This window comes from Lynx rufus, unplaced genomic scaffold, assembly GCF_022079265.1.
Source record: "Lynx rufus isolate CCGP_SWC_20201006 ecotype Redwood Valley unplaced genomic scaffold, mLynRuf1.p SCAF_14, whole genome shotgun sequence".
Lineage (NCBI taxonomy): Eukaryota > Metazoa > Chordata > Mammalia > Carnivora > Felidae > Lynx > Lynx rufus.
The window spans coordinates 26070221-26096281 of record NW_025814828.1 but is presented as its reverse complement, the minus strand read 5'-3'; the positions used below and the strand labels follow the sequence as shown (position 1 = coordinate 26096281).

Genomic DNA, 26061 nt, shown 5'->3' with positions numbered 1-26061 from the left:
AAGAATGGGGCACAGAAGGACACAGGTAGAAGAAAAGAAAATGAGTAGATCAGCACATCAGAAAAAGAAACTATTTCCGGTAAGATATTTACTTAAGTCTTTAACTATAACTTCAAGTAACCTAGTTGCATTATTTTAAAATGACAACTCAAAGTCCAAAGTTGCATTTTTACGATTCAAAGTTTAGAGTTTAACGGGAACTTTCTGGTTCCTTTTAGATGGTCCCTCCACTTCCCTAGGGGAAAAATAAAATAAAACCCTAACTAGTTCAAGAAGTTGGCTAACAGTGATGCAGGAAAGAATACTCCCTAGGTATCAGTCACGAACACCGTAATATCCTGCTTTACTGATACTCAAAATTACTCGCTCAGGAGAATGAGAACAAAATAAGGATTTAAAACATGCACTTTTGTGAAAAAGGACCTGCGGTTGCAATTCGTTGACATTTTTTGAAGTCTTTAATTTTTTATCACAAGTACACACGACATCCTACATGCTTCCTGATAACACGATAACATGAAATACCTTAACGTTTTATAAAGGGTATTTGCAAAGGATTCATGCTACTCTTACAAGGCACGTTTTTAGTATATTTTCTGCTCGAATATCACTTTCTTCCAATCAATACTAAAGGAACTATACCACTAAAGTAACTCTAAAGGAAAAAAAGCTCACTCTATCGATCATCCCATCTCTGACAATTTCTGCCTCCAACGCCAGCCCACAAACGTGGTACTTTATGGACAAAAACTCGTGTTTCGCTATTTGTAAATACAACGATGCCTTTTAGTGACCACAGTTACAACAAAATTTTACTTTCGGCAAGTGACAGTGTCATTTAGCGCAAACGTCGTGTGCTAAGAGTATGCTAAAATATACTCACGGTCATTTACATTTGAATAAGATGGGATACCTAACGTTGGTGTATTTGAGATTTTGAGGGTTTGAACCCCTGCTGAACGAGCCAAATGCGTAGCAGAAGGAGCTCACGTTTTGAGATTTTATTGTCCCGACCTCAGATGAGTCCATTAAAATTACAAACGGGAAGAACGAGATGACTGCGAACACGTATAATGTATAATTTGGAGTTTTGAAGGGGAGGAGGTGAGATTTCTTTTAGGTGTCAGAAACAGCAGGGACTATGAAACACTTCTGGCTACACTGAACCACTTGTATAATACAAATAATCGGGAAAAGGGGAAAGCAAGGTAAACAGATAATTCAAGATGTGAATGAATATCTGTAAATAAATAACAACTAATCTCTTAGAGGACTCTTCTGCCCATCCCATCAGAGTAGAAGAAACATGACTGCATGCTCTTTTAGCCAGACAGTTCAGTGTGACAATGTTTGCCAGTGGAGAAAGGCGTTGCATATGACATCAATGAACAGCAGCTTACCCACAGCGTTGTAGAGAGGCTCTCCAGTTAGCTTGTCCCAGACTACAGTGGTTTCCCTCTGGTTACTGACACCAATAGCTTTAAAGAGAAAGTTACACAGAAGGGAGTAGACAATTAAACAAGTAAAAAACTACTTCAGGAGAACAGTTCTTTAAAAAAAAAAAAAAGGTTTTTTTTTTACATGCGTAACTAAACTTAACAGTTTGAAAAAACATTTGGCACTTTTGTAGTGGTGTTGCAAGCACTTTGAGCGGCTCCAGGAAAAGTGAACAGCCAAGGTCAACAAGTGCTTCTTTTTATTTCCACAGACTGCTTCCCACTTCACTACCGGCACATGACAACATGGACCCAGACTCAGATCAATATCCAAATGAAAGGCTCCCAGGTAACCTTATAAGAAGGGAATACAATAATTCGAAATTTAGAATAGCCAATTCGTTATTCTATAGCGACCCGCAATCACCTCACTCATTTGTTTACTAACTGCCATGAGCCATTGCTCTGTGGGTGTGCACGTGCGCATGCCTGTGTTTTGAGAAAATAGCTACAGATAAAATTCTTCCTGCCAGGCAACCTCATATTGTGGTTCTTGACAAATTGTTTCGGTCCTGTATTTTAATAATGTAAGACGTACAAATTTAAATTGGGCATAAATACAATACGTGATGGTATTTACATTATACTGACCTCTACGGAACTCAAATGCTGAAGTTACAGTTATTATAAGTAAAATACTAATGCATACCATTTTATTCAATTCAGCTTATTCAGCCAAATCAGAGGTTCTCAGACTTGGCTGCACATTAGCATCAACTGGAGAGCTTCTGAAAAAATATCAATGTCCACTTCATGGTCCAAACATTCCAATTTCACAGACTGGGATAGGAGCTGAACGTTAGTGTTTTTCCTTAAACTCCCCCCCGCCAAGCGATTTCTACTATGCAGCCTAGGATGAACGCACTGACCTAAAGGATCGAGCTCTTCTGGAATGTACGGTGAGGACCGACTTTAAAGGCTATATAATCGACAACACATCTTTTGCTTAAATCTTCCCGAGAACCACTTGTCACGTGACCATTCAGCCAGCACTTCCATTGACAAAATCCTCTCTACCTCTCTCAAAACAGATCAATCTCTATCCACAACTTCGGTGTTTTAAAAACAAAAAAAAAATCCTTTTCCTTGCAGCTTTAAGTACTCCCTTTGCCCAGCACGGGGTTTGAACTCACAACCCCCAGCATCAAGAGCCAGCTGCTGTACCGACTGAGCCGTCCAGGCACCTTTCCACATGGCATGATTTAAAGTGCCTTCACCAACTCTCCAAGCAACACGCAACTTTCTGTTCAAGCTGCACGCCCAGAATAAAACGCTACAGGAATGCTCTGACCGGCACAGAGCGGAGGGGGCCCAACAGTTCCTTTGTTCTAAGTAATCTTTTTTTTAAAGCTCAAAACAACAGTTTATTTTTAAAACAATACACTAAAATCTAAATTTGAAAAAGCAATTACTTAGATTTTACTGTAAGGAGATTTTATGTGTCATAGAGAGCAATGAAAACTGGTCTATGGAAAATGAATATATATATTTTTTACTGAGGTGTAACTGACAATATTATACTAGTTTCAGGTATATCGCCTAATGATTGGATACATGTATAGGCTACAAAGTGATCACCATAGTAAATCTAGTGTCATCCTGGCACCATACAAAGTTACATAATATGCAACGCAACACTGTTGACCGTAGTTACGAGGCTGGACATTATAGCCCTATGCCTTATCTATTTTATGACTGGAGTTTGTACCTCAACTCCAGTTTTGTCCCCCCTCCAACCAGGAACCACCAGTCTATTCTCTGCATTTACGAGTTTTGTTTCATTTGTGTTGCTTTTTGAATTCCACATACAAATAAAATCATACAGCGTCTGTCTTCCTCTGTCTGACTTTGGCATACCCTCAAGGTCCATCCACGTTGTCACAAGCGGCAAGGTTTCCTTTTTTGTGGCTGAATAACATCCCATTGTCTGTATATACACTTTTTCCATTCATCCGTCAACAAACACTTGGGTTGTTTCCATGTCTTGGCTATTGTTAAGAACTGCTATGTACATAGGGGTGCGTGTATCTTTTTGAATTTGTGTTTTCACTTTCTTTGGATAAAGACCAGAGCGGACTTGCTAGGTCATATGTTAGTTCTATTTTTGGGTTTTTGAGCCACCTCTCTACGGTTTTCCACAGTGGTCCCACCCAGTTACATTCCCACCAACAGTGCACAAGGGGTCCCTTTCCTCTACATCCTCACCAACAGCTGTTTTGAAAGTAGCCATTCTGACAGGTGTGATGTGATATGTCATTGTGGTTTTGACTGGCATTTCCCTGATGATGAATGATGTTGAGCATCTTTTCATGTGCCTGTTGGCCATCTGGAGGTCTTCTTTAGAAAACAACATTCAGGCCCTCTGTTCATTTTTTTTACTTAGACTGTTTGCTATTGAATTGTAGGAGTTCTTTGTAATTTTGGACATTAACTCCATATCACATACATGATTTGCAAATACATTTTCCCATTTAGTAGGTTGCCTATTTTGTTGATGGTTTCCTTTGCTGGGCAGAAGCTTTTTAGTTTGATGCAGTCCCGCTTGTTTATTTTTACTTTTATTACTACCGATTCAAATTCCTTACTAATGGTCGGTCTATTCAGGTTTTCTATTTCTTGATGATTCTGTCTAGACTCTGTTTCCAGGAATGTATCAATTTTTTCTACTGTTGTCCAATTTGTTGAGCTATCATTGTTAGTGGCACTCTCTTAGGATCCTTTGTATTTCTTTGCTATCCGTTTTAACGTCCACTTTCGTTTATTTATTTGAGCCCTTTGTTTTTTCCTTGGAGAGCCTACTAAACGTTTATCAAAATAATCTTTATCCGATGCAAATTTACTTACTAAAACACCTTTTCTAAGGGTACAAAGATGACTACAGTCTACTTCTAAGAAACTTGGAGGCACAGGGTAAAAGGAAGAGATTTGTTTTTTGTTTTGTTGTTTTGTTTTGTTTTGTTTTTAATAGAAGACACTAATGTTTGCAGGATTCAAGATGGAAGGCAAAGGACAATGTGGCAGACAGGGGTGCTGGGAAACAATGACACATGGTCCTGATTCTTTTTTTCTTTAACTTTTTTTTAACGTCTATTTATTTTTGAGAGAGAGAGAGAGAGAGAGAGAGAGAGAGAGAAAGAGAAACAGACCATGCACAGGGGAGAAGCAGTGAGAGAGGGAGACACAGAATCGGAAGCAGGCTCCAGGCTCTGAGCTGTCAGCACAGAGCCCAACGTGGGGCTCATACTCACGAACTGTGAGATCATGACCTGAGCCCAAGTGGGCCGCTTAACCGACTGAGCCACCCAGGCGCCGCAACATGGTCCTGATTCTTACAGTGACAGGAGGCGAGGAGATTAATGCACTGGTGGAGGGAGGAGCCTCAAGTAAGACAGAAGGGTATCGCTTTCCTTGTGATGGAGGGAAATGGATAAGAGTTCTAGATTTTAAGTACGGAAACAGGAAATGAGGAATTAAGGCCCCAGAGTCTCAACTTTCCCTGTGAGGTAGCACACAAGGTTATCTGCTCCAGGGGAGGCGAGCACAAGTAGAAGCAGGAGCTTTGGGTACCATTTAATACAGCTCAGGCTCTGAAGCTAGACCGCTGGGGTTCAAATTCGAATTCCTGTTCTCCTAGCAACATGACCCTCGACCTCAGTCTCACTTTTATCTTCTGTAAAATAGAAACAATCATAGTTTCGCCCCCCTTCCAGGGTTACAATGAGGAATCCCAGAGTTAGTGCACATTGTAACGGTGCCTGGCACACGGGAACCACTCAATACCTGTCACTTACTGCTTCCACTCATTGTGATCAATATCACTGAGGAGAGAGTCGTCGAAAAATTGCAGAGTGGGACGGAGCTAATTAGGACACATAAAGGAAGTGCCCAGCAGCACTGTGGATACAGCAGAGGCCAGAGAACTCAGCGGGACCTCAGCAATGGATTGCTCAAGCGGAATACTGTCAACACGATACTTGGAGCGGCAACTTTCCAATGTGGGATCACGATGAATTCATGGTGGAGGAAAATCCCCTCTTCTCCCCCCACTACATTAATTTTCCGTCAACAGACTGGCTGCTCGTTGAGCTGCAGTCTCTGAGTCACTGTCCTATGCCCTTCAGGCTATCTCTCTTTATTGGCTCATTCTAACTTGTGCTCAGGATGAAATCTAGAGTTATCTCTATCTGATTCATGGGTTACAGGTTCCTCCCTCACCACTCCTTCTTTCCCTTCTATCTTACTTTGATTCCTTTGTGCCAAGTAAAATTGCTTTTCTTGCAGACAACCCAAGTCTGGTGAAATAGGTTCTCAGGATTCTCTTGCAGCCATAAAAACATCTCCATTACTGCCCCAGGGCACATAGGTCTTGGGCAGCACCTCTGAACTTTCTCAGCGTTCCAGCTTCTTGTCCTGTTTACCCTAAATTCCTGGGGTTTTTCTTTTTAAGTTTTTTTTTTTCAATGTAATCTCTACCCCCAATGCCAGGTTTAAACTGATGACCCTGAGATCAAGAGTCACATGGGTGGCTAAGTCAGTTAAGTGTCCGACTTCGGCTCAGGTCATCCTCTCACGGTTCGTGAGTTCGAGCCCCGCATGGGGCTCTCGGCTGTGGGCAAGGGGCCTGCTCCAGATCCTCTGTCCCCACCCTCCTCTGCTCCTCGTTCTCTCTCTCTCTCTCTCAAAAATAATAAACATTGTTTTAAAAGAGTCATATGATCTATTGACTGAGCCAGCCAGGTGCCCCTGTGTTGTTTTTAAAGCAAACTTTTGTGACTGCTAATCCCAGCACCTGTGCCTCTCTTAATCTTAATTCCCTCTTCCTCAGAATAACACATTCAGGTTCTGTAATTGTCCACCCTGGTTTATCACCCATTTAGGAGCATATAGAAGTTACAGGCATGAAGCATATATAATTTCCTGGCCCCTCAGTCATTTAGTTACAGATATTAGCAGCAGCAGCATATATGCAGCCCAATGTAGTACACTGTATCTAGCCGGTTCCTGCTTCACCTGTATGTTCCTTCTCAGGAGGGATTTTTCTCAACAGTGAGTGTTGCTAGTAAAATGAACGAGTTAACTGCTAACTTCAAAATCTCTGGTTCAATTTTGCTTAACACTGCCTGTGGAAAGTTATAATCGCTGTTAGGAAAATATACTTAGAAAAAGCCTTTGGAAATACTACCGGATGTTGTAATTGTTGTTGGTGGAATTATGGATGGCATGCATCCTTATTTAAAAATAAAGTCAGGGGTGCATGACTGGCTCGGTCGGTAGAGTCTGCGACTCTTAGTCTTGGGGTCATGAGTTCAAGCCCCACTGGCCTAGAGCCCGGTTATAAAAATTAATAAAAATAACATCATAATTTATTATTGGAACATGTTCAGGAAAAAAAAAAAAAACAAAAAACCAAACCCGGACACTACGCGTAGCGAAAAATAAGAGTCCCGGAGGAAGGCTACTAAATTTGCCAGGTGGGAGGAGGGACAAAGCTTCAAAGAAAAACAGTCTCTGGAAGATGTGTGCTTCAGGGATGTCGTAACAACGGGAAATGAGAGGCAGCCACGGCTGGGTATCTATTTGGGACAACGAGGTGCCTTGCTGAGCCCCCCCCCCGAGAGACCCCTGAGAGTAGGAGTCTGACGGAAGACAGAAATGTGTGTGGATATGTTTGGCAGGGTGAGGCAGTGGGTATGGGGGGGGTCCCCTTCTCTAACAGTGTGGCAATTACTTTTGATACAAGAGAATTTAAGTGCTGAAAATTTTATGCTCTCAGATTTTTTTTAAAAAAGATTAAGTAATCTCTATACCCAGTACGAGGCTCAAACTCATGATCCTAGCCAGGCACCCCTATGCTCTCGGCTTTGAAAGTGGCATATGTCATGCTTTGCTTCTATCACAGGAGGATGAGCGTGACCAGTACTTCGAGTTTTTATGCTTCGTCGCTCCTTCAGTCCAGTGACAGGCAAACAGGGCTAAGACTCCCTAAGAAGGAAAGAAGCAGCCTATGTACCTGTGTGGGGCCACGCGTGCTGTCCAGCTACAGAGTGAAGGTTCATCTTGGAGACATTGCTCATACGGACCTGAAATCAATGAACTTTCTGGCAGATGACAGATAACACCGATCAAACTGGAGTTTGCAAAAGAAATACAACCAGCCTTAACGACTACCGGGTGAAGACTACAAATAAATCGCCCTGCAGCTGCAAAAACTGATTTATTGGCCACACCGGAACCAAACGGTGAAGCGGTGTGTGAGGTTCTCAGCGTGGCTCACGAAAAAGAGCACTGGCCCAGAAGACAGGGGAGCTGTGCTTTATTTTAATGTGATCTGCTGCTATGTAGCTACGGGACTTCCAGTAAGTCCTTTCCCCTCACTTGTAGCTAGCTTTAGGTGACGGAAAATCCTTTGGAGCACCAGCGTTCTGAGATCTAGAGTTCTACCTGGGGAAAAACATTAGCACAAGTGGCCTGGTATGGAGGGGGTTGTGGAACATCATCTACCTAGCTCACCCGCCGGTGTTTGTTGAGAAGGAAGTGCTGGGTCACTTGGGCTCGGGTATGGGTTTGCCACGGACGAGTGTAGAACAGAGAGCCGCATTAGGGCCAGGGGAAGACGAGTCACTTCGACTGGAGTTGTGTGTCACTTTCACAGATATCACAAAAGCCAGAGGGAAAGGAACGCTCTCCGAGTCCCACGGTCCAGAAGGCCAACACACTGCAGCCTACCTGACCGATAAGGGAGATAGAATGAGGTCAACACCAAGGCTGACCACCCTGGAATCCACATCCTGAACATGGCTTTATAAGCCACCTAGATCTTTCGCTTCTTCGGTAATGGATATCTTAGTAATGGGTGCACTACCGAATGCCTCTTACACGTGTAGGTTGTTCACACTGCAAAGCTGCGAGGACAGTTCAAGGAGACAACCGGCTGTCACTTTGATACACAACTCATCTAAAACCTGGTGAATGCAGCTCTAAAAGAAGTTTGAGGGACGCCCGGGTGGCTCAGTCGGTTAAGCATCCGACTTGGGCTCAGGTCATGATCTCACGGTTCATGGGTTCGAGCCCTGCATTTGGGCTCTGCACTGACAGCGATACTGTCTCCCTCTCTGCTCACGCTGTCACTCATTCTCTCTCTCGAAAATAAAAATAACCATTAAAAAAGAAGAAATGAAGTCTGAGGCACGTCCACAGAGACGCAGGGACGAAATGAGGGTACGATACTCCACTAAGGTGTGATGGCACTGACACCTGTTTCCCTCACTTGGCTGTTAGCCGCACGACCCTATTTGTACTCCACTGTTGCCCTGGCATTCCTCGCACGTGAGTCTTGCTGAACGAATGGTTTTGATTATGTTTAGTCTCTCGTCCCCCCCCCTTTTTTTTTAAAGATACAGAACACAGATGCGTGAGTGGGTGAGGGGCAGAGGGACAGAGAGAGAATCTGAAGCAGGCTCTACACCCAGCGCAGAGCCCGACTAGGGGCTCGATCTCATGACCAACCGTGAGATCATGACCTGAGCAGAAATCAAGAGTCAGACGTTCAACCGACTGAGCCACGCAGGCACCCCTAGGTTTAGTCTTGTTAGGGTAAGTTTTATGGATACACATGGAGGAAAGGTTGAAAAAAAAAATGCAACTTTCTCCCCAGTATCTCCACCTAAACCGATAAGTAAATTGATTGATTGGGTGTTGGTAAATCTCAGAGTCGACAGGATGTGAATCAAGAAACCAACACTACCAACTGATGGTTACCCTTATCTAGAGTCAAATTACCTAAAGCAGAAAAACATGGCCCTTGAATGATGAACCTGAGATTTTTAAACTGTAAAGAGACGACCATCGCCACGCGATGTTTCCACCCTTCAGGCTAGCATTATCAATCGTTGATAAGCGGGTGATTGTTTTCTCCTGGAATGAATGACGCAAACGCAAACGGAGATAGATGGTCTATGAACACTGCCTGGAATTAATGGAGATCTGTAATAATCTACCTCTGTCACTGATTTCAGGGAGATTCTGGAAGTGAAATGTTTTGATTTCCAATACCGCTCTCCCAAGCTGTTCCCCGACAGATCTAGGAGCTCCAGCAAAAAACCCAAGCATCGTCTCTGGCCCATCACTTCCCCGGACAGCGCTACTGTCCCTTCTACCCTGACATCCAATCTATCAGCAAGTTCTGCCCCTTCACTTCACCTCCACTGCTGCCACTGTCCGGCCACCATCCTCTGTCTCAAGACTTCCACAGCAGCATTGGTCTCCCTGTGTGTACACTCATACCTTTACCGTCCACCCCACACACAGCTCCACACCGCAGTCAGGAAGTTGTCTTTAAACTTCAAGTCAGATCCTGTCATAATCCCGTCGCCTTGCTTAAAACCTTCCTGCAGCTGGTGGCCCTAGCCACCTCCCTGATTTCGGCTCCTACTGAAACCCCTTATCCACCCCCGCCCTCATCCTTCTGTTCCTCCCCTTTAGACATGCTGGTGTTTTCCTGATCCAGGAAGATGCCAAACTTATCCCCACCCCAGGACCTTTGCACACGCGGTTTCCTTTTCCTGAAACTCTCTTCTCCCAGATATTTGCATGATTGCCCCCTTTTGGCTTTTGAGACCTCAGCAAAACTGTCACCTCCTCAGAGAGCCCTTCTCTAGCCATGCAACCTAAGGTAAGCTTGTCTAGGCACGCCCCACCATACCACGCAGTTTTAGTTTCTGCATCCGACTGATGGGTATCTGAAATCAGCTTGTATCGGTGTGTTCTTACTGTCGGTCTCACACCCGCCGAAATAAAAGCTTCCTGCGAACGGGGACCTAATCTTCCCATTTACGGTCCCGTCCTCAGTTCTCACAGAAATACTTGCTACGGCACAGGCGCTCGATCATGCACTGAATGAACGAATGAACTTGATGGAGATAATCATGCACGGAGAAAAATAGTCTATTAAAAATACCTTTTATGTTGGAAATGTCAATATTGAGCTGTCCAAGTTTCTCACATGTTTTCTCTATACACTCATAGACAGACTGCAGAATTTCCTTTGGGTCTTGTTCCACCCATCTTTGAACAAAAGAATGTATTTGGTTAGTCCACAACAAAGCAACACGAGTATAATTTATTTGTCTAGAAATGTGCACTTAAGAGGGTGTGGCTGGTGCATGAATCAAAAAAAAAATTAGATTAGCAAAGCAAAGCACAGCCAATATTCTAAAGAAATGATTTCAACAAAAGCCTAGTTCCCTTGCATTTTTATTATTCTTCGTATAGTAATTAACCATTTGGAAGAAGGCAAGTAATCACAGTCCACAAATGGCACATATTCTACCTGCGTTTACATATTTTTTTCAAATCCAGTAAGAAATTAGTTTCCCAATTTGTTATATCCTGTGGCTTTGATGAGTTTTGACAAACTCTCTGCATGTTTCACTCGTCACTAGCTATTTCTAAGTAGACTGAGAAATACATACATATATATATATATATATATATATATATATATATATATATGTATGTATTACTCTTGGGATGGATGGATGGATTTATCTACTTACTTATTTATTTGTCTATGTACTTATTTATTTATGAAGCAAAAGGAATTCTGAAAAGCCAAATAAGTAAACTAATGTCTTTTGCCATTTTCTCCCAAAATACTTTGTTAAAATTTAGGGGAAAAAATTTCAATTTCTTCCAGTAATTATTTCATGTAGGCAAGTGACTGATTCCAGTTTTCAGACCCAATCCCTGCGCCATTATGGTAAAGTACGAGGACCTCAGAAAGATGAAAGGGACATAGTAAATGACAAGGAAGAGAAATGTGGAAAACACAAATGGCAGTTGAGGAAAACCACGAGTAGAAAGGGCCCAAGCTTACAAAATCCTAGCCCACAATCTGGAAGCCTTCTTTGCCTTCCTGCAGCCTGCCTGGCTTTCCTGAGCTTTGAGTTCTGTTTCTAAATTTTTTCTAAAACCTAAGCTCCTTCCACACATTTCTAACTTCTGTCCCTCCAAGACCCGGGCGCTCTCTCTCCAAATTGCACTGGGATTAGGCCTGCGGACAGTCATTCTAATGCTGGTCCTATATCAATATCTTTTATTGGTAAAGAAATTCTCTAAAATGGAGGAGAACATTTTTTCATGGAAAGAAAACACCAACATTTCGTAAGACATCGGTTTTTGTCTTTCTTAAATCGAAAGTAAACTTTAAAGTAAAATAAACAGATCAAAAGCGCACAATTTGTTGAGTTTTAACGAATATATGTACCCATCTAACCAACACCCCAGTCAAGATATAAAATATTTCTATCACTCCTGAGAGGTCTCTCATGCCTGTTTCAAGTCAATCACAAACTCCACAGGCAACCAGTTTTTGATTTCTATCATCTTAGATTACTTCAGCCTCTGCTTAAATTTCAGACACAGCCCTGTACGTGTGCTCCTTGGTGTCCAGCTTCTTGTGCTTTCCATGAGATTAGTAAGACTCAACCATGTTGTTGCATGCATCAGTTCACTTTTTCAAAATTGCTGAATGGTATTTCACTGTTACTCATTCTACTGATGACAGACATTTGGGCTGTTTCCAGTTTAGGCTATTATGAATAAAGCTGCTATAAACACTCACGTATGTCTTTCTATGGCCATATGCTTTCAATTCTCTTGGACAGATTCCTAAGAGTGCAATGCTACAGATACAGGGCTGATTTTGTAAGAAACTGCCATGCAGTTTTTCCCACTGGTTGCATCGTAAACATCATTAAATTTTCAATAATATACTTAACATTCTATTTAATCACCACTACCACATATGCAAGTTCTTCCCAAGGAGGATGACTTTCATGACAAGATAGGTGAATGCTTTTTTAAGCAACAGGTATCTTTACTTAAGGAAAAAGCCCTTCCACTCAAATCAGCCAAGCAGTGGTTTGGCAGTGATGGAGACACAGAACTAAAGGACTTCAAGGTCCATGTGGACTTTCTGATATTTAATACTCCTTTGCCTTACTACCTGATTATCCCTTCCTTTTCCGTCACGGGATTCCTAAGCCATCAATCCCCCACACGTTTTTGCCGAGCCACCAAGGTATTGTCTCCTTCCTTGACTGAAATCTATCCCTCCAGTCTTCTCAGGAGGGACTTGGTCAAGTTAACTTTCCAAAGCCACAGGGCAGGTAAGGTGAGATAGAGTAAGAAACAGGAGGTATCTTTACATATTAAATCGGGAAACATACCCTTCTCTTGGAAACTCTTGTTTTATTTCCACTTGATGATGACTAAGTAGTTCAGCTGTTTTTGAATTGAAGACCTGAAAAACATATCGCAATGTTAGGGTGAAGAGGCAGGTAGAGAGCGAAGATGTTTAAAGCTATTCAGCCGCCAAAGTTCCCAGTCGCTGACAGGAAAAGTCTAATCGTGTGAAATGCCGCAGAAGATGTGCTACCTTCTCTTCAGATAGAATCAAGATAAAGAGAAATCTAGCGAAGGTGAAGCTAAAGAGGCAACTCCTTCGTCTTTAAAAAAATTTCACACATCAACCAGTTAATAGTATGGATCTCAAAAGAGAATGGGATGGGAATGCAAGCTGGTGCAACCACTCTGGAAAACAGTATGGAGGTTCCTCAAAAAACTAAAATTAGAACTACCCCACGGCCCAGCAATCGCACTACTAGGGATTTATCCAAGGGATACAGGGGTGCTGTTTCAAAGGGACACATGCACCCCAATGTTTATAGCAGTGCTATCAACAGTAGCCAAAGTATGGAAAGAGCCCAAACGTCCATCGATGGATGAATGGATAAAGAAGGTGCGGAACATATATGTATATATGGGGGGATGGGCTAAATGGGTAAGGGGCACAAAGGAATCTACTCCCGAAATCATTGTTGCACTGTATGCTAACTTGGATATAAATTTTAAAAAATAAACAATAAAATTAAAAAGAAAGAGAGAGAATGGGAAAACCAAAAAGAAAAGAGAGCTGGCAAAATGCTGATGGTGATGGTACAAGCTTCCATTCTGCTTCCCTCTTGGATGTGGAGACACAAAGAGTCATAGAGAGCCAGGCAGGGGAGGGCACTGCGTCAGTTCCTTTGAAGGGAGGTGCCCCCATGAATCTAGCTCTTATAAAGGTAAACAGAGCTGTGTATCAATCAACAAGGGAGAAGTGCATCCCCACACCCATCCGGCTGAGTGCTCTCTGTGACATACCTGCCGTGAACTGATGACCCTTGGTGCAAACCGTGAAGACCAATGGACCAAAGCTACCAAAGGAGTGCCATACGATCCTCCACAATTTTAATACTACTAAAACGATACTTAGAAAAAAAAAACCTGGTAATCCTTTCTCCTCTTTATTTTCACCTGCGTGCACCTCCACTGGAGTACCAAAGTACTTAGTCTTTCAGAGTAAGGATTCCTATTTTAATTAAACTCAACTTCCGGAATCACTGTAATTACAGCAGTAGAGTTATATCCAATTAGGTAAGCGTTTCCATGCCTGGGTTTCCTGTGGGAGAAAATTACCTGCTCAATGCAGTCTAAGAAAGGGAAAGGAAGAGAAAACACACGAGGAGTCGCTGCTGCCCTCTCTCCCCAGCACACTACCTCCCCTTTGGGGAGGAAATGATAAATATAATGAAAGCAAAAAGCTATATATTCTCAAGTCCTGTGAAGAGATAAAATATCTTTTTAGTCAAAGGTTAACTCGGCGCGTCATAAATAAAAGGCATGTCACAGAATCCTAAATGATACCCCCTCTGATTTACAACTTAGCCTTAGGGTATACTTTGAGGATGTTCCATCCATTTGTCGGGTGTTATTTGTTGGACTATCTCTAGGGCCTAGAATAGGTTCCAACACCTACTAGTTTTAACTAGGCTGACTTCGGGGCCCCCACACTAATAACGGATTTGTAGACCTTTGGAAAAGGCACAGAAAAGGGGAGAATGTTGGTAAATTCCATCTGACTTACTAGACCGTGATGCCGGCCTCCCCTACGTCTTCCGAGCCCTGAACCTGTGCAGAATATGGAGACCACCTTTAGATGTTTGCGATCTGACCCTGGGCAACACTTCCACGTCTGTGGGACACTTTCTAGGTTTAGTATTTGTAGAATCTTCAACTTTCTGAGGGTTGCACTGTCCAACCGAAATACGATACAAACCACTTGTGGAAATTTAAATCAAAAAAAATTTTTTTTTATAGTTTATTTATTTTTGAGGGAGAGAGAATGTCAGAGCATGAGCAGGGGAGGGGCAGAGAGAGAGAGGGAGACCCGGAATCCGAAGCAGGCTCCAGGCACTGAACTGTCAGCACGGAGCCCGACGCGGGGCTCGAACCCACGGGCTGTGAGATCATGACCTGAGCCGAAGTCGGACGCTTAACCGACTGAGCCACCCAGGCGCCCCATGAAATTTAATTTCTTTGAAAAAAAAAAAAACAGTAAAAAGAGGCAAGTGAGATTAGTTTGAATAACATTGTATTTAAGCCACTGTGTCTAAAAAATTAGCATTCTGACATGTGATCAATACAGAAACTATTAAGGAGATCTGTTATTTTTAGAAGTCTCTGAAATCTGGTATATATCTTATGCTTATGGTCCATCTCAATTTGGACTGAAAGTGACCACACTGAAAGTGGTCAATTGCCACGTGTTGCTAGTGGCTATTGGACAGGGGAGTGAAGTTCTGGACTACTGTTTTTCTCATACATCTAGGTTCATGTGAAGAGTTTTTAAAAAATTTTTTCAACGTTTATTCATTTTTGAGAGAGAGAGAGAGAGAGAGAAAGAGACAGAGCATGAGCGAGGGAGGGGCAGAGAGGGGGGAGACACAGAATCTGAAGATGGCTCCAGGCTCTTAGCTGTCAGCACAGAGCCCGATGCGGGGCTCGAACTCACAGACAGTGAGATCATGACCTGAGCTGAAATCTGACACTTAACCGACTGAGCCACCCAGGTGCCCCCCAGTTTTAATTAAGACTGTCCGTTTGTCTGCAGATGGACAAATGAACAAAGAAGGCTAATGATGTTTCCACAATACTTTCTGCCCGGAGGGTTACTAACACTATGAGAGAACACAAGGCCCAGTAGCCAGAATGCTCGTCTGATCTTTTCCAGTAGATTTCAAAAGCCATGGTCAACTGAAGATGGCAGTGGCTATGTAGTTTGTTTTACAAAAGGTCAAGCATGGTCATTTGTTTAAAACTCATTAGATGGCAAAGAAGAACGACCCCAGAATTACAGATGCTCCTCACCTCTTTTTCTCCCCTTTCAAATTTGAAATTCACCAAATTTAAAAGTCAGTTAAAACTTCAGATGCACAGGGGTGCCTGGGTGGCTCAGTTAAGCGTCTTCAGCTCAAGTCATGATCTCACGGTTCATAGGTTCGAGCCCCACGTTGGGCTCTTCGCTGACAGCTCGGAGCCTGCTTGGGATTCTCTGTCTCCTCCTCCTTCTCTCTCTCTCTCTCTCTCTCTGCCCTCCCCCTGCTCGTGTCCTCTCTCTCTCAAAAATAAACATTAAAAAAAAGACCTCCAGGTGCACAACAGCACAGAATCGAAGGCTCTCCTTAAGAAAATTAATTAAAAGTAGTATTCGAAGGCACAAAGAGTCCCTGGTTCCTGGAAGAGATCCTCGAGATCCCATGGGCTAGCCTTTCCAAAATGTGCTCCTTGCATCTCCGGGGCCCTTCAGAAGCTGGGAAGGAGGCACAGGGAGCTCCAGCTGAGTCCCTGGGCCACGCTGACCTTAGATTTCACATTTTATCGCCTCCAGCTTCCAGATTTGGACCTATCCAGAAAAGAGCTTACCAACAGAGCTCCAAGGCAAAAAACGCAGGACAACACAACACAAACTGAAATATATAATATAATGCTCTAGTATTCCCAAAGGGAGCTCCAAGAAGTTGGATAATACTGACAAACAGGGCTAACCTCTAGGTTTTCTAAATGCTGATTCAGTGCTTTTCCAATACAAAATCATGCTAATACCACTTACGATTTTTTTTTTCATCCTTCATTACGTGGCAGGAAATACAAAGTTTTAGGACATAAAAGGAGAAAGGCCATCAAACTCAGACTAGTGGGGGTCTGAGAGGGGCTATCAGAAGAGGGAACTTCTCGACTGGGACTTCAGGTTGCCTAGAAGGGAGTGTGTGAGCGGCAGGGAGCGGAGGGGAGGCCAGGCTGAAGGAGAGCAGCCACCAGGTGTCTGTGGGGACCCGGGGAATCCAAGGGGATCCAGTGGTCTCCAGGGGAGACAACTGAGGGCTCTAGTCAAAGGGCCAGCAGCAGGGGGGACTGAAAGAAATGAAGTGCGCTGCTGAGAGAGATCTAATTAGGATATAAGCAATTAGATGCGACAAGGGCTCGGATGGAGAGGAGTAAAGAAAAAGGAGGAACGCTCACAGATGACAGGTGACAGGCCAGCCAAGACAGTGTTTACCAGACAAAGGATAGGGTGGGAACAGCAGTGGTGGCACAGAAGGGGGTTAAGGAGATGGCAGAGTTCATCTCCAATCATGTGTTGTTGGGGTGTTACTGGGGCACATGCGTAAAGATGCCCAGCGGGCCGTTGCTTACATTTGAGGTCGGAAGCTTAAAGAAAGAGATCTGTTCAGGTTAGAAACTTGGAACTAATAGATAGAGAAGTTCTGGGGATCTAATGCACAGCAGTGATTCTAGCCAAGAATACTGTACTATAAACAGCCAAGAGGCTAGATCTTAATTGTTCCCACCGCAAAAAAGAAATGACAATTATGTGACGTAAACGAGGTATTAATGCTACCAGGGGTAATCGTATTACAATACATAAATGTGTCAAGCAACACCCTGTACATCTTAAACTTACACTCTGTTACAGGTCAGTTATATTTTAATGAAAAAAAAAAGAGGGGTGCCTGGGGGGCTCAGTCAGTTGACCGTCCAACTTCAGCTCAGGTCATGATCTCACCGTTCGTGGGCTCGAGCCCCACGTCGGGCTCCGTGCTGACAGCTCGGAGCCTGGAGCCTGCTTTGGATTCTGTGTCTGTCCCTCCCCTGCTTGTGTCTCTCTGTCTAAAAAATAGATAAGTAAACTTTAAAAAAAAAAAAACTCTTTAAAAAAAAAAGAGAGGAAGAGATCTGTTCTCAGAATCCTGTGTTGGCCAGAAAGGCAGATGAGGAGGTCACACTTCGTGTATCATGGAGTCAAACAGCACAGGCCTGGGGAGCACAGAGCTGGGGGTGGGGGTCAAGCTCCAGTCCTGCCCAAGTCAGCTGCAGGACTTGAACTTTTCTGAACCTCAACTTTTCCATCTGTAAAAGGATTAGATAAAAGAATTTATAGGAAGTATTTCACACAGGGCAGGCGCACCGTAGGCGTCCCAGACATGTGACCACTGCTGTCCCTGCCATGACTGCTATTTTTATTACCGTTACTACCACCGGCAGCCACCGGCACAACTGGCCAGTGATAGTTAGGATTCAGAGCTCCCAGTGCTATATTCATCTCTAAGCCCAAATCATGCATCTGTTCCAGATTCTGTTTTGCAGGGAGGCCAGTTACAAACTGAAAAAGGGAGGGAACGTATGAGATTAGTGGGGTGCCCAGGTGGCTCCGTCGGTTGAGCGTCCGACTCTTGATTTCAGCTCAGGTCATGATCCCAGGGTTGTGGGATCGAGCCCCGCAGTGGGGCTCTGTGCTGACTGTGGAGCCTGCTTAAGATTCTTTCTCTCTTTCCTTCTGCCCCTCTTCCCTGCTGGCTTTCTCTCTCAAAAAAATAAAATAAAATAAAAAAGACAGGGGTGCCTGGGTGGCTCAGTCGGTTAAGCGTCCAATTTCAGCTAGGTCGTGACCTCACGAAGCCTAATTCATAACTCAATTCCCGCTCTGGAGGAGAGGGATAGTTTAAAAACCGAAGAAACATGGGAAATGACTTTGTTTTTTTTAATATGTAAGGCCTTTCTAAAACAGTGCATGCCTTCTCTGTCTTAGAAGAAGGAGAACGGGAGACGGACCACACTCCGTCATCACTAAGAAACTGTCCCTTAGCGTCCTAAGCTGAATTCACTTACCTCTGCTCACTCATCCTGTAATTCGGCCAGCCCACGAGAAACATGCGCATTCACTTCCCTCCCACGTGACTTCCCCCGCTAGCCTGCGCTTCTACACCGCACTCAGCTTGAATAAAACAGTTTTCAGGAATGAGAACTCCCTCTCTAGAACTCTGTGATGCTATACAGATTTGAGTGACCTAAAACAAAAGCTCCGGCTACAAATATATGGCGAACCTGACCACAAAAGGCACAGTGGCATGTTCCAACAAGCCAGAGAAGGAAAACATGGCACAGGGCATTATATTTTCCTTAAAAAATGAGGCCACATGAAATAGCACATACGTATGTCTGATGCGGCGCTAGGTGCCCCCTGAGGACTTTCTCCAAGACTCCGCGAATTAACCTCCCTAGTCTTCCGATCGCAAAGTTCTAGTCAACGCCTCTGGAGGACTCGGGTACGCAGTCATGTAATGAGCGCCTAACACATGCGAGATGCTGTGTTAGGCTTGGGGGGAGGGAGAGCTCTTCACACATGATGTTTGTGAGAGACAAGACAGGGCGGCGGCTCCGTGAGGGGACCGTCTTCTTGCCATCTGTGTAAGGTGATGGGCGAGAAAATGAGCCAACTTGGTGGAAAAGAAGCAAGCACAAACATAACACAACCGTAGTTATCACAATGGCGGCCTCATGCTGCCTAAGAGCCGCATCAGTTTCTCTGCGTTTCCGGTGCATTAGTCCCTGGCCCCTGATGGGCGCTTAATAAATAGGCGTCGAATAAATACATGAAGGGAAGAAAGCGGAAATCCGTCCCTAAGCCTTATGGGATCTCTAAGGACGAGGCCGCTGGGGCCAAGGCAGTGCTTCCTGCCAAAACAAGCACCGAACTACAATTCCAGTCACTCTTTGGAGATGCTGGCTGTCGGAACACGGCGGTTGCGAAACCGTCATCCACCGTGACTACACCTGGGTCCAGCCCAGGACCCGCTGGATCTGAGTCACAGGGCGATCAAAACCAGGACTTATTCAAAGGCAACGTTTTCTGTTTGTTTTTTTTTACGTATTGCAAAACCCGTGTGTGCATATGTTTTCCTTGGTGAAGATTCATCTGCGATTATAATCAGAACTGACACCCGAGAAGTGGGTAAGCGGCCTTTCCCCAGCCTCTCCTCTTCCCTTCACAGGGCTTCAGGCAGCCGGGGAGCCTAGGGCACGATTTAGGGCAGGCTTCTGGGCGCACGCGACAGGCCCGGCCTTGAATCCTAGTTCCACCAGTTACCGTGACCTTGGGCACGGTCCTCAGCATGGTCCGATGACCTATGGAAAGGAGCTTACCAATGCCACCTACATTGAGGTTGCTGTGTGGGTTAAATGAGATAAAGCTGGAAAAATCCTCCCCTCCAGCATCGGACACATTTCAAGTCCTATTGCGTTCCAAGTCTTTGCTTTTCGTAACTTTCAACTTAATGGGGAAAAACAAAGTTACCAAATAAAGAGGGAAGTTGACTGTTTAAGCTGAAACTTTGGTCTTATAAAGAAACGGCCCCTCCTTAAAACCTGTTACACTGATTCTCTTTCCAAGAAGTTCCTATTCTGTAATCTGAGTAATCATGTGCCAACCCCAGTTCACTTTCCTATCAGACAAGTATGAACGTTTCCCTTTAGTACAAAGCATATGCCTAGGGTCCCAGGGTGAACTCTTTGGCAACTAGACGAAGAAATGAACATGTTCTCAAACTGTCTACTAAAATATAAGAAACTGGGGCGCCTGGGTGGCTCAGTCGGTTAAGCGTCTGACTTCGGCTCAGGTCATGATCTCAGGGTCCATGAGTTCGAGCCCCGCATCGGGCTCTGTGCTGACAGCTCAGAGCCTGGAGCCTGTTTCAGATTCTGTGTCTCCCTCTCTCTCTGCCCCTCCCCTGTTCATGCTCTGTCTCTCTCTGTCTCAAAAATAAATAAACGTTAAAATAAATAAATAAAATAAAATAAAATAAAATAAAATATAAGAAATTAAGTAATGAAACACACCCAAGTCAGGAAGTTTTAAGATATTTTTGGGACAAGGCAAAAGAGCTAACCATAATCAAAATTCAGTTGACCTACTAAAGGGAAATAAAAATCTATGGAATCAATATGTATAAAGTGCTCCCTGTAGACAAAACACGTGTTCAAAAAACAAACAAACACATGTTCATTTGTTGCATGGACCAAGATTTTTCTTAAGTTTATTTTTATTTATTTTGAGAGAGAGAGAGAGAGAGAGAGATAAAGAGCAAGCAGGGGAGGGGCAGAGAGAGAGGGAGTCAGAATCCCAAGCAGACTCCACGCTGATCTCACCGTGAGACCTGAGCCAAAGTCAAGAGTCGGACACTTAACCGACTGAGCCACCCGGGTACCCCCGGACCAAGATGTTTTAAGGAACACAGAGACCAACAGGACCTAAAAGGAGGTCCCGGCTCTGAAGTACAGCAGGTATACAATTATAATACAAATCAAGTGATCAGAGCTATTAATAGATGTATAAGAAAAGCACTATAGGAAGAGGTAGAAATTCTAAGGGTTTGAGGAAGACCTGCTAAGAGATGGCATCTGAGGCACTATTTGGAGGCAGAGTTGAATTTCAAGAAGCAGATCTAGGGACGGGGGAGGAGACAATTCCCTCAGAGGAAAGAACATGCATCTCGAAATGTTGTGTCCATTAGGGGAGAAAGTTAACAATGGTTAGTACAGAAAAAGGAAGAAGAAAGCTTGGAGAGGTTATTGGTCTCGTGAAAGTTGAATGAGATATGCAAATCTAATGAACACTGATCAGGAAATTACTCAAATACCTTTAACTTGATAAGGTTCCTTATGACAGCTCTTATTGTATTCTTCCCTGAGAAGGTAAGCAATTATTTGTGAGTCATAATTACAACGTGGAACAAAATGACTAGAACCCTTGGGAATTACCTTGTGATCGAAGCACTTATTCAGCAAATCTATTATCTGCATTTTGCAGGGAGTGGTTTAGCAACCTCTTTCCTTGTATCTGAAGAAGTTGACTGTTAAACCATTCCTAAGTTTTGTTCGGCTGCACGCATGATCTGGAAGTCTTTTGTCGACCCTCGAAGCATCTTTCATAGTTGTTTCCCAAGAAGCGGCAAACCTGGCCGATCAACTTTTACGCATCACTCTATGAGCAGGATGGGAATCTTCTGAATTTGCACCTCAGCTTACTCAATGAGACCATACTACACCAGAGCTCAGAAAACACAACCCAGGGTCAGCAGGCTTGTGACGTTCATGTCACACACTGAATGATTCATGTCACGCACGCAAATGATTGCGATAATATGAAGTCGATTAATTCTTCCCCCACCAATGCAGAAAGATGCCCCTTGGGCAACAGACTCCGAGGGACCAGGAACAGCCCGCAGTAGGTAAAGAAGCCTGCCGGGCTACAGGGACGGCAACAGTGAAGAGTCAAAAGAAAGAGAAGCACACTAAGGCTGGTTCCTAAAAGGGAAGGCATACCGAACTGAATAAGGTAAGGACATGAGTAATAATAGCGAAATGAAACATCAAATACTTTACCCATGTTCACAGCGGGGAGAAGCTGTATCAACTTGAGACCAGTCGCCCCGTTCAGTGTGGCCCCCACAATGCTTAAAGAAGTAGTTGGCCAACGTTAAAGAATAGCGAGATTTCACTGCAAACTCAAGACGATCAGCATTTCTTAAAGAATCTGAAGATCTGGCACTTGTGTGGGCAATTCTTGAACAGGATTTCCAAAATCAACCCACAGTTAGTCAGGACACAGGTCTTCAAGGGCCTTTCTTAATTTGGGAAGATGGCAATGATGATTGTGTGTTTTATAGATTCATCAAATCCAGTTAGGCAGACTATCTTACTTATGATTCAGGATTCCTTTACAAACATTTATATGAGAATAGGACAAAGTGAAACCTGCCCGGGGTGATCTAAAGATAAGCAATGTAAGAGACGGTGGTTTGAGCTTGGCAGCTCAAACCTGGCTAAGTCATGAAATAGGATTCAAACTACAAGTGGACAGAAAGCTTTTCAGTTCAGACAAGAGAGACAAGTATCAAAACGCAGGCACAAATGCAGGTTTTAGTCAAGTGGCCACTTAAGCAGAACTTGGAAGACATGTACTTACTGTATAGACAACGAATACATGTAGTATACGCCCACATACATATACATACAGAATAATGCACGAAAAAAAGATTCGAAGTCAGTGAAGAGCTAAATAATCATTCAGTATTTACATCAACCTGCTAAGTGAGCCAAATGTCCACCGAAAGCATAAGTTCTTAACCAACAAGCGTTTATTTAAATTACTTTTAAATCATCTTACCAAACTCGGTGCTAGATCGCTTTAAGAGCAAGTTTCTTAATTGCACACGACATTAATAAGCAGAGTCCCTTAAATAGCACTCCGTTGTGATAAAACTGCTCTCAGACACGGCAAATAAAAAGAGGAACAGCATTTTCCTGTCACTTTAAGTTGTGAAGCACGGAGAAAACAATCATCTGTTTGTGACGGGCAAAGCATCCGAACTGAAATTTGCGAGTCTTCGGAATCGAATAAAGATGCCGGTAAAAACACAGTAGCGTGACTTTTTCCTAACGTGTTCAGCACCGCCCCCCACCCCACCATGCCGGCCTTCCACCTTCTGCAATTTGTGTGGGAGAGGATGACAGCGCATCATCACGCCAATACTATATTCGTTCTACGGCTCCAAAGGACGCCGTGTGAGGCTACCAAAGCCGTGACACAGCTTTTGCCCCATCCAAGGACGTCCTGCGCCCCGCAGGCCAAATGCTCCTGGGGAAGACCGCAGTAGCGGTCAATGTGGCCACCTGTCCCTGGCTACAGGCGGGCCGCTCTTACGGATGCTCGGCGAGTCCCAGCTCCCTTTGGGGGTGGAGTCCCCCTATGAGTAGGTGATTCGGCTCCACCACCGAGGCCGGGGCTGCTCAACTCGGCCACGGGGGTCGCGAGAGGCCGAGGTCCCCCAGGCCCACGGAGGGCAGCTCCAGCGTGGCGGGTCCCGCTCCGGGGGCCTCGGCCTCCACCCCCTGCCTAGCGACTGGGGCCCGGGGTCGGGGGAGGCGCGGGATGGGGACGCGACAGCCAGCCCCGAGGTCCACGGGCGCCCGCCCCGGCTCAGCGCCTCCTCAAATGTCACCCTGGGCTCACCAAAAAGCGCGTGGAGCTGGTGCCCTGGTCCACTGCCCCCACCAATGGCCCCAAAACTGCTTTCTTCGCGGCTGCCATGAAACCAGCTTCGGGTCAGCGGGCTATCGCGGCCCGTTTCCCGGGAGACGGCGGCGGGCGGGGGAGGGGCAGGTCGCGAGCCGGGCAGGCGAGGCGGCGTGCAACAGCAGAACGCTGGGATCGCGCTCCAGGCAGCCCCTTTACCCGCGCGGAACCTTCTCACCCCGCCCCTTCGGCCCAGGCCCCGCCTCCAACCGCGTTCCCCATGACTCCGGGGGCGTGGCGGGGAGGGGGCGCGGCCCGCCGGGCCAGCCAATTAGCGAACGTGGAAAGAGGCGGAACGTTCCGACAGTCAGAGGGCGGTGAGACGTCAGGGAGGCGGGGCCTGGGCGCGGCGGAGGCGGTGGCCCGCGCCGCGGGTCACGTGGGCTCCTGCGGCCCGGCGGTCGAGCCGGCCTGCCGCAGGGCCGGGGGCGGAGGACGGTGCTGCCCTTTGGCGGGGAGCGCCACCGGCCCGTGGAAAGGGCACAACCCCCACGCCGCGCTTAGGGGCTCCCTCCCGCGAAAGGTCCCAGAGGACAGGACTGCTTGTTCCCCTGGTGGGCTGTGCAGAGCGCGGCGTGAGTCGCTCGTCGGGCCGACCCGGCCGGGCCTTCCCGCGCTTCCCACGCCCCGCCCACCTCCCCTCTCCTTGCCCTGGATAAGAATTCCCTGCAGGGAACCGGCCCCGCGTAGTGTGGCCCCCGGGAGCACGGCTAATCCCTCGTCTTCGTCCGCTTTTCAGGGACAAGGAACGCGGAAGTTCTTTCGGTTTAGCATGTAAGGCAAGAGCGCAGAATCAACCTCGGGTCCCTCAATTGACAATCTGGCATCCGGCAACTCCCTGTCCCGAACCGCCCTTGCTCCTCGCTTGACCTCACTCTGGTGTCCCCTCCCTCTCACGCCATTTCCTCTCCCTCCATTAACTGCTCTACATTGCAAAGGGAGAGCAAAGGGGCTCTTTGATTTGACCTTGAACTTACCTTGCCAGGATCCTTTTGAGTCCCGCGCGTTTCAGGAGCTTTTCAAACTTTGAATGAAGACCCACCGTGAGAAATAGTTTACGACTCCAGGTGTGTGCGTGCGCATGTGCATAAGTTTATTTTCTATGTAATACATATAGATACACATAAATATATTTTCTGTATATTTACATTATTGAAAAATGTTTCCGAAACAATTTATCCTTCCGTGCTACGCATTCTGTATTGCTTTATTCTATTGCTGATCATTTTATCAATTGAGTAAAGGAGGCAAAACTGAAAGAACAAAGGCCTTTTTTTGGGGGGGCGGGTCTCAGAATTGCAGTTTCGGTGCAGGTTCTGGAGGACTCAGAAAAGGGTCTTGTTCATGTGGGGAAAGCAAGGGGTTTTTACGGGAAAGAAAGAAGGGGTGATTACATGACTTAAGTAAAAGAAAAAAAAAAACCTACTTTGGTGCTGACTGGTGGAGCCACTTCTCATTACTATCTTATTGATTATTTTATTGTTGCTGTCAAATAAAACTGTCCCTGGTATGTATGAATTCACTTTGCTGTCCTCATGTGATCTGTCAGTTGCTCTCTTTAAACTTTACGATCAACTGCTTGTAAAACAGTTGCTGCTTCTGGCCTAGTTCAAGAGTTCATTGGGAAGAAAAATGCAGCTGCAAAATGGAGAACCGTATGGCCAGAAATTTTACACAATTCCACAGTTCCCTTTTGATCCAAGATTTTTTTTTTTTTTTTGGAAAAATGTCACAGATCAATACTATTCCCTGGTAGCCCGTTTAAATGTTCTGGACCTTAAGGAAGAGGTCCGGTCCAAATCTCATGAACCAGCCCTACTCTTGAAAATGTCAGTTCAGGGGCGCCTGGGTGGCTCAGTGGGTTAAGCGTCCACTCTCAATCTCGGCTCAGGTCATGATATCACGGTTTGTGAGTCTGAGCCCCACCTATGGCTCAGCGTTAACAGTGAGGAGCCTTCTTGGGATTCTCTCCCTCTCTCCCTCTGTCTCTGCCCCTCCCCCACTCATGCTCCCTCTCAATAAATAAATAAATAAATAAATAACTAACTATTAAAAAAAGAAAATAAGTCACCTCAGTTAAACACTTGTGTCTCGTTTCAGGAAGTGGGCTTCGAGGGGGTTCCCCAAATTAGGCCCATATTGTGCAAGCAGTCAGGTAATTAATAAGAGGCATCTGTACGGAAACAAAAGAAAAACAAAGGTTAATGGTTGGAGCGTATTATAAACCCAGCGTCTGCGTCCTGAGTGTGGCCAGTGAGAAGATTTTCTAGA

At 45.0% G+C, this 26061-nt stretch overlaps 1 protein-coding gene across 6 annotated transcripts in view; it reads right to left on the bottom strand.

Annotated features, from left to right (window-relative positions):
* Positions 1-23905, bottom strand: part of GK (glycerol kinase) — a 78390-nt gene extending 54485 nt beyond the window's left edge. For 4 of the 6 annotated variants that reach the window (XM_047076038.1, XM_047076042.1, XM_047076041.1 and 1 more), the window contains exons 1-4: positions 23728-23905; positions 12725-12798; positions 10453-10559; positions 1401-1478 (exon numbers count right to left, since the gene is read on the bottom strand). In XM_047076038.1, coding sequence (XP_046931994.1) covers positions 1401-1478; positions 10453-10559; positions 12725-12798; positions 23728-23805 — 337 coding nt within the window. In that variant the 5' untranslated portion in view covers positions 23806-23905. The remainder of the gene's footprint in view (positions 1-1400; positions 1479-10452; positions 10560-12724; positions 12799-23727) is intronic. The other 2 variants (XM_047076039.1, XM_047076040.1) reach the window with 2 other exon arrangements.
* Between the last annotated feature and the right edge of the window lie 2156 nt (positions 23906-26061).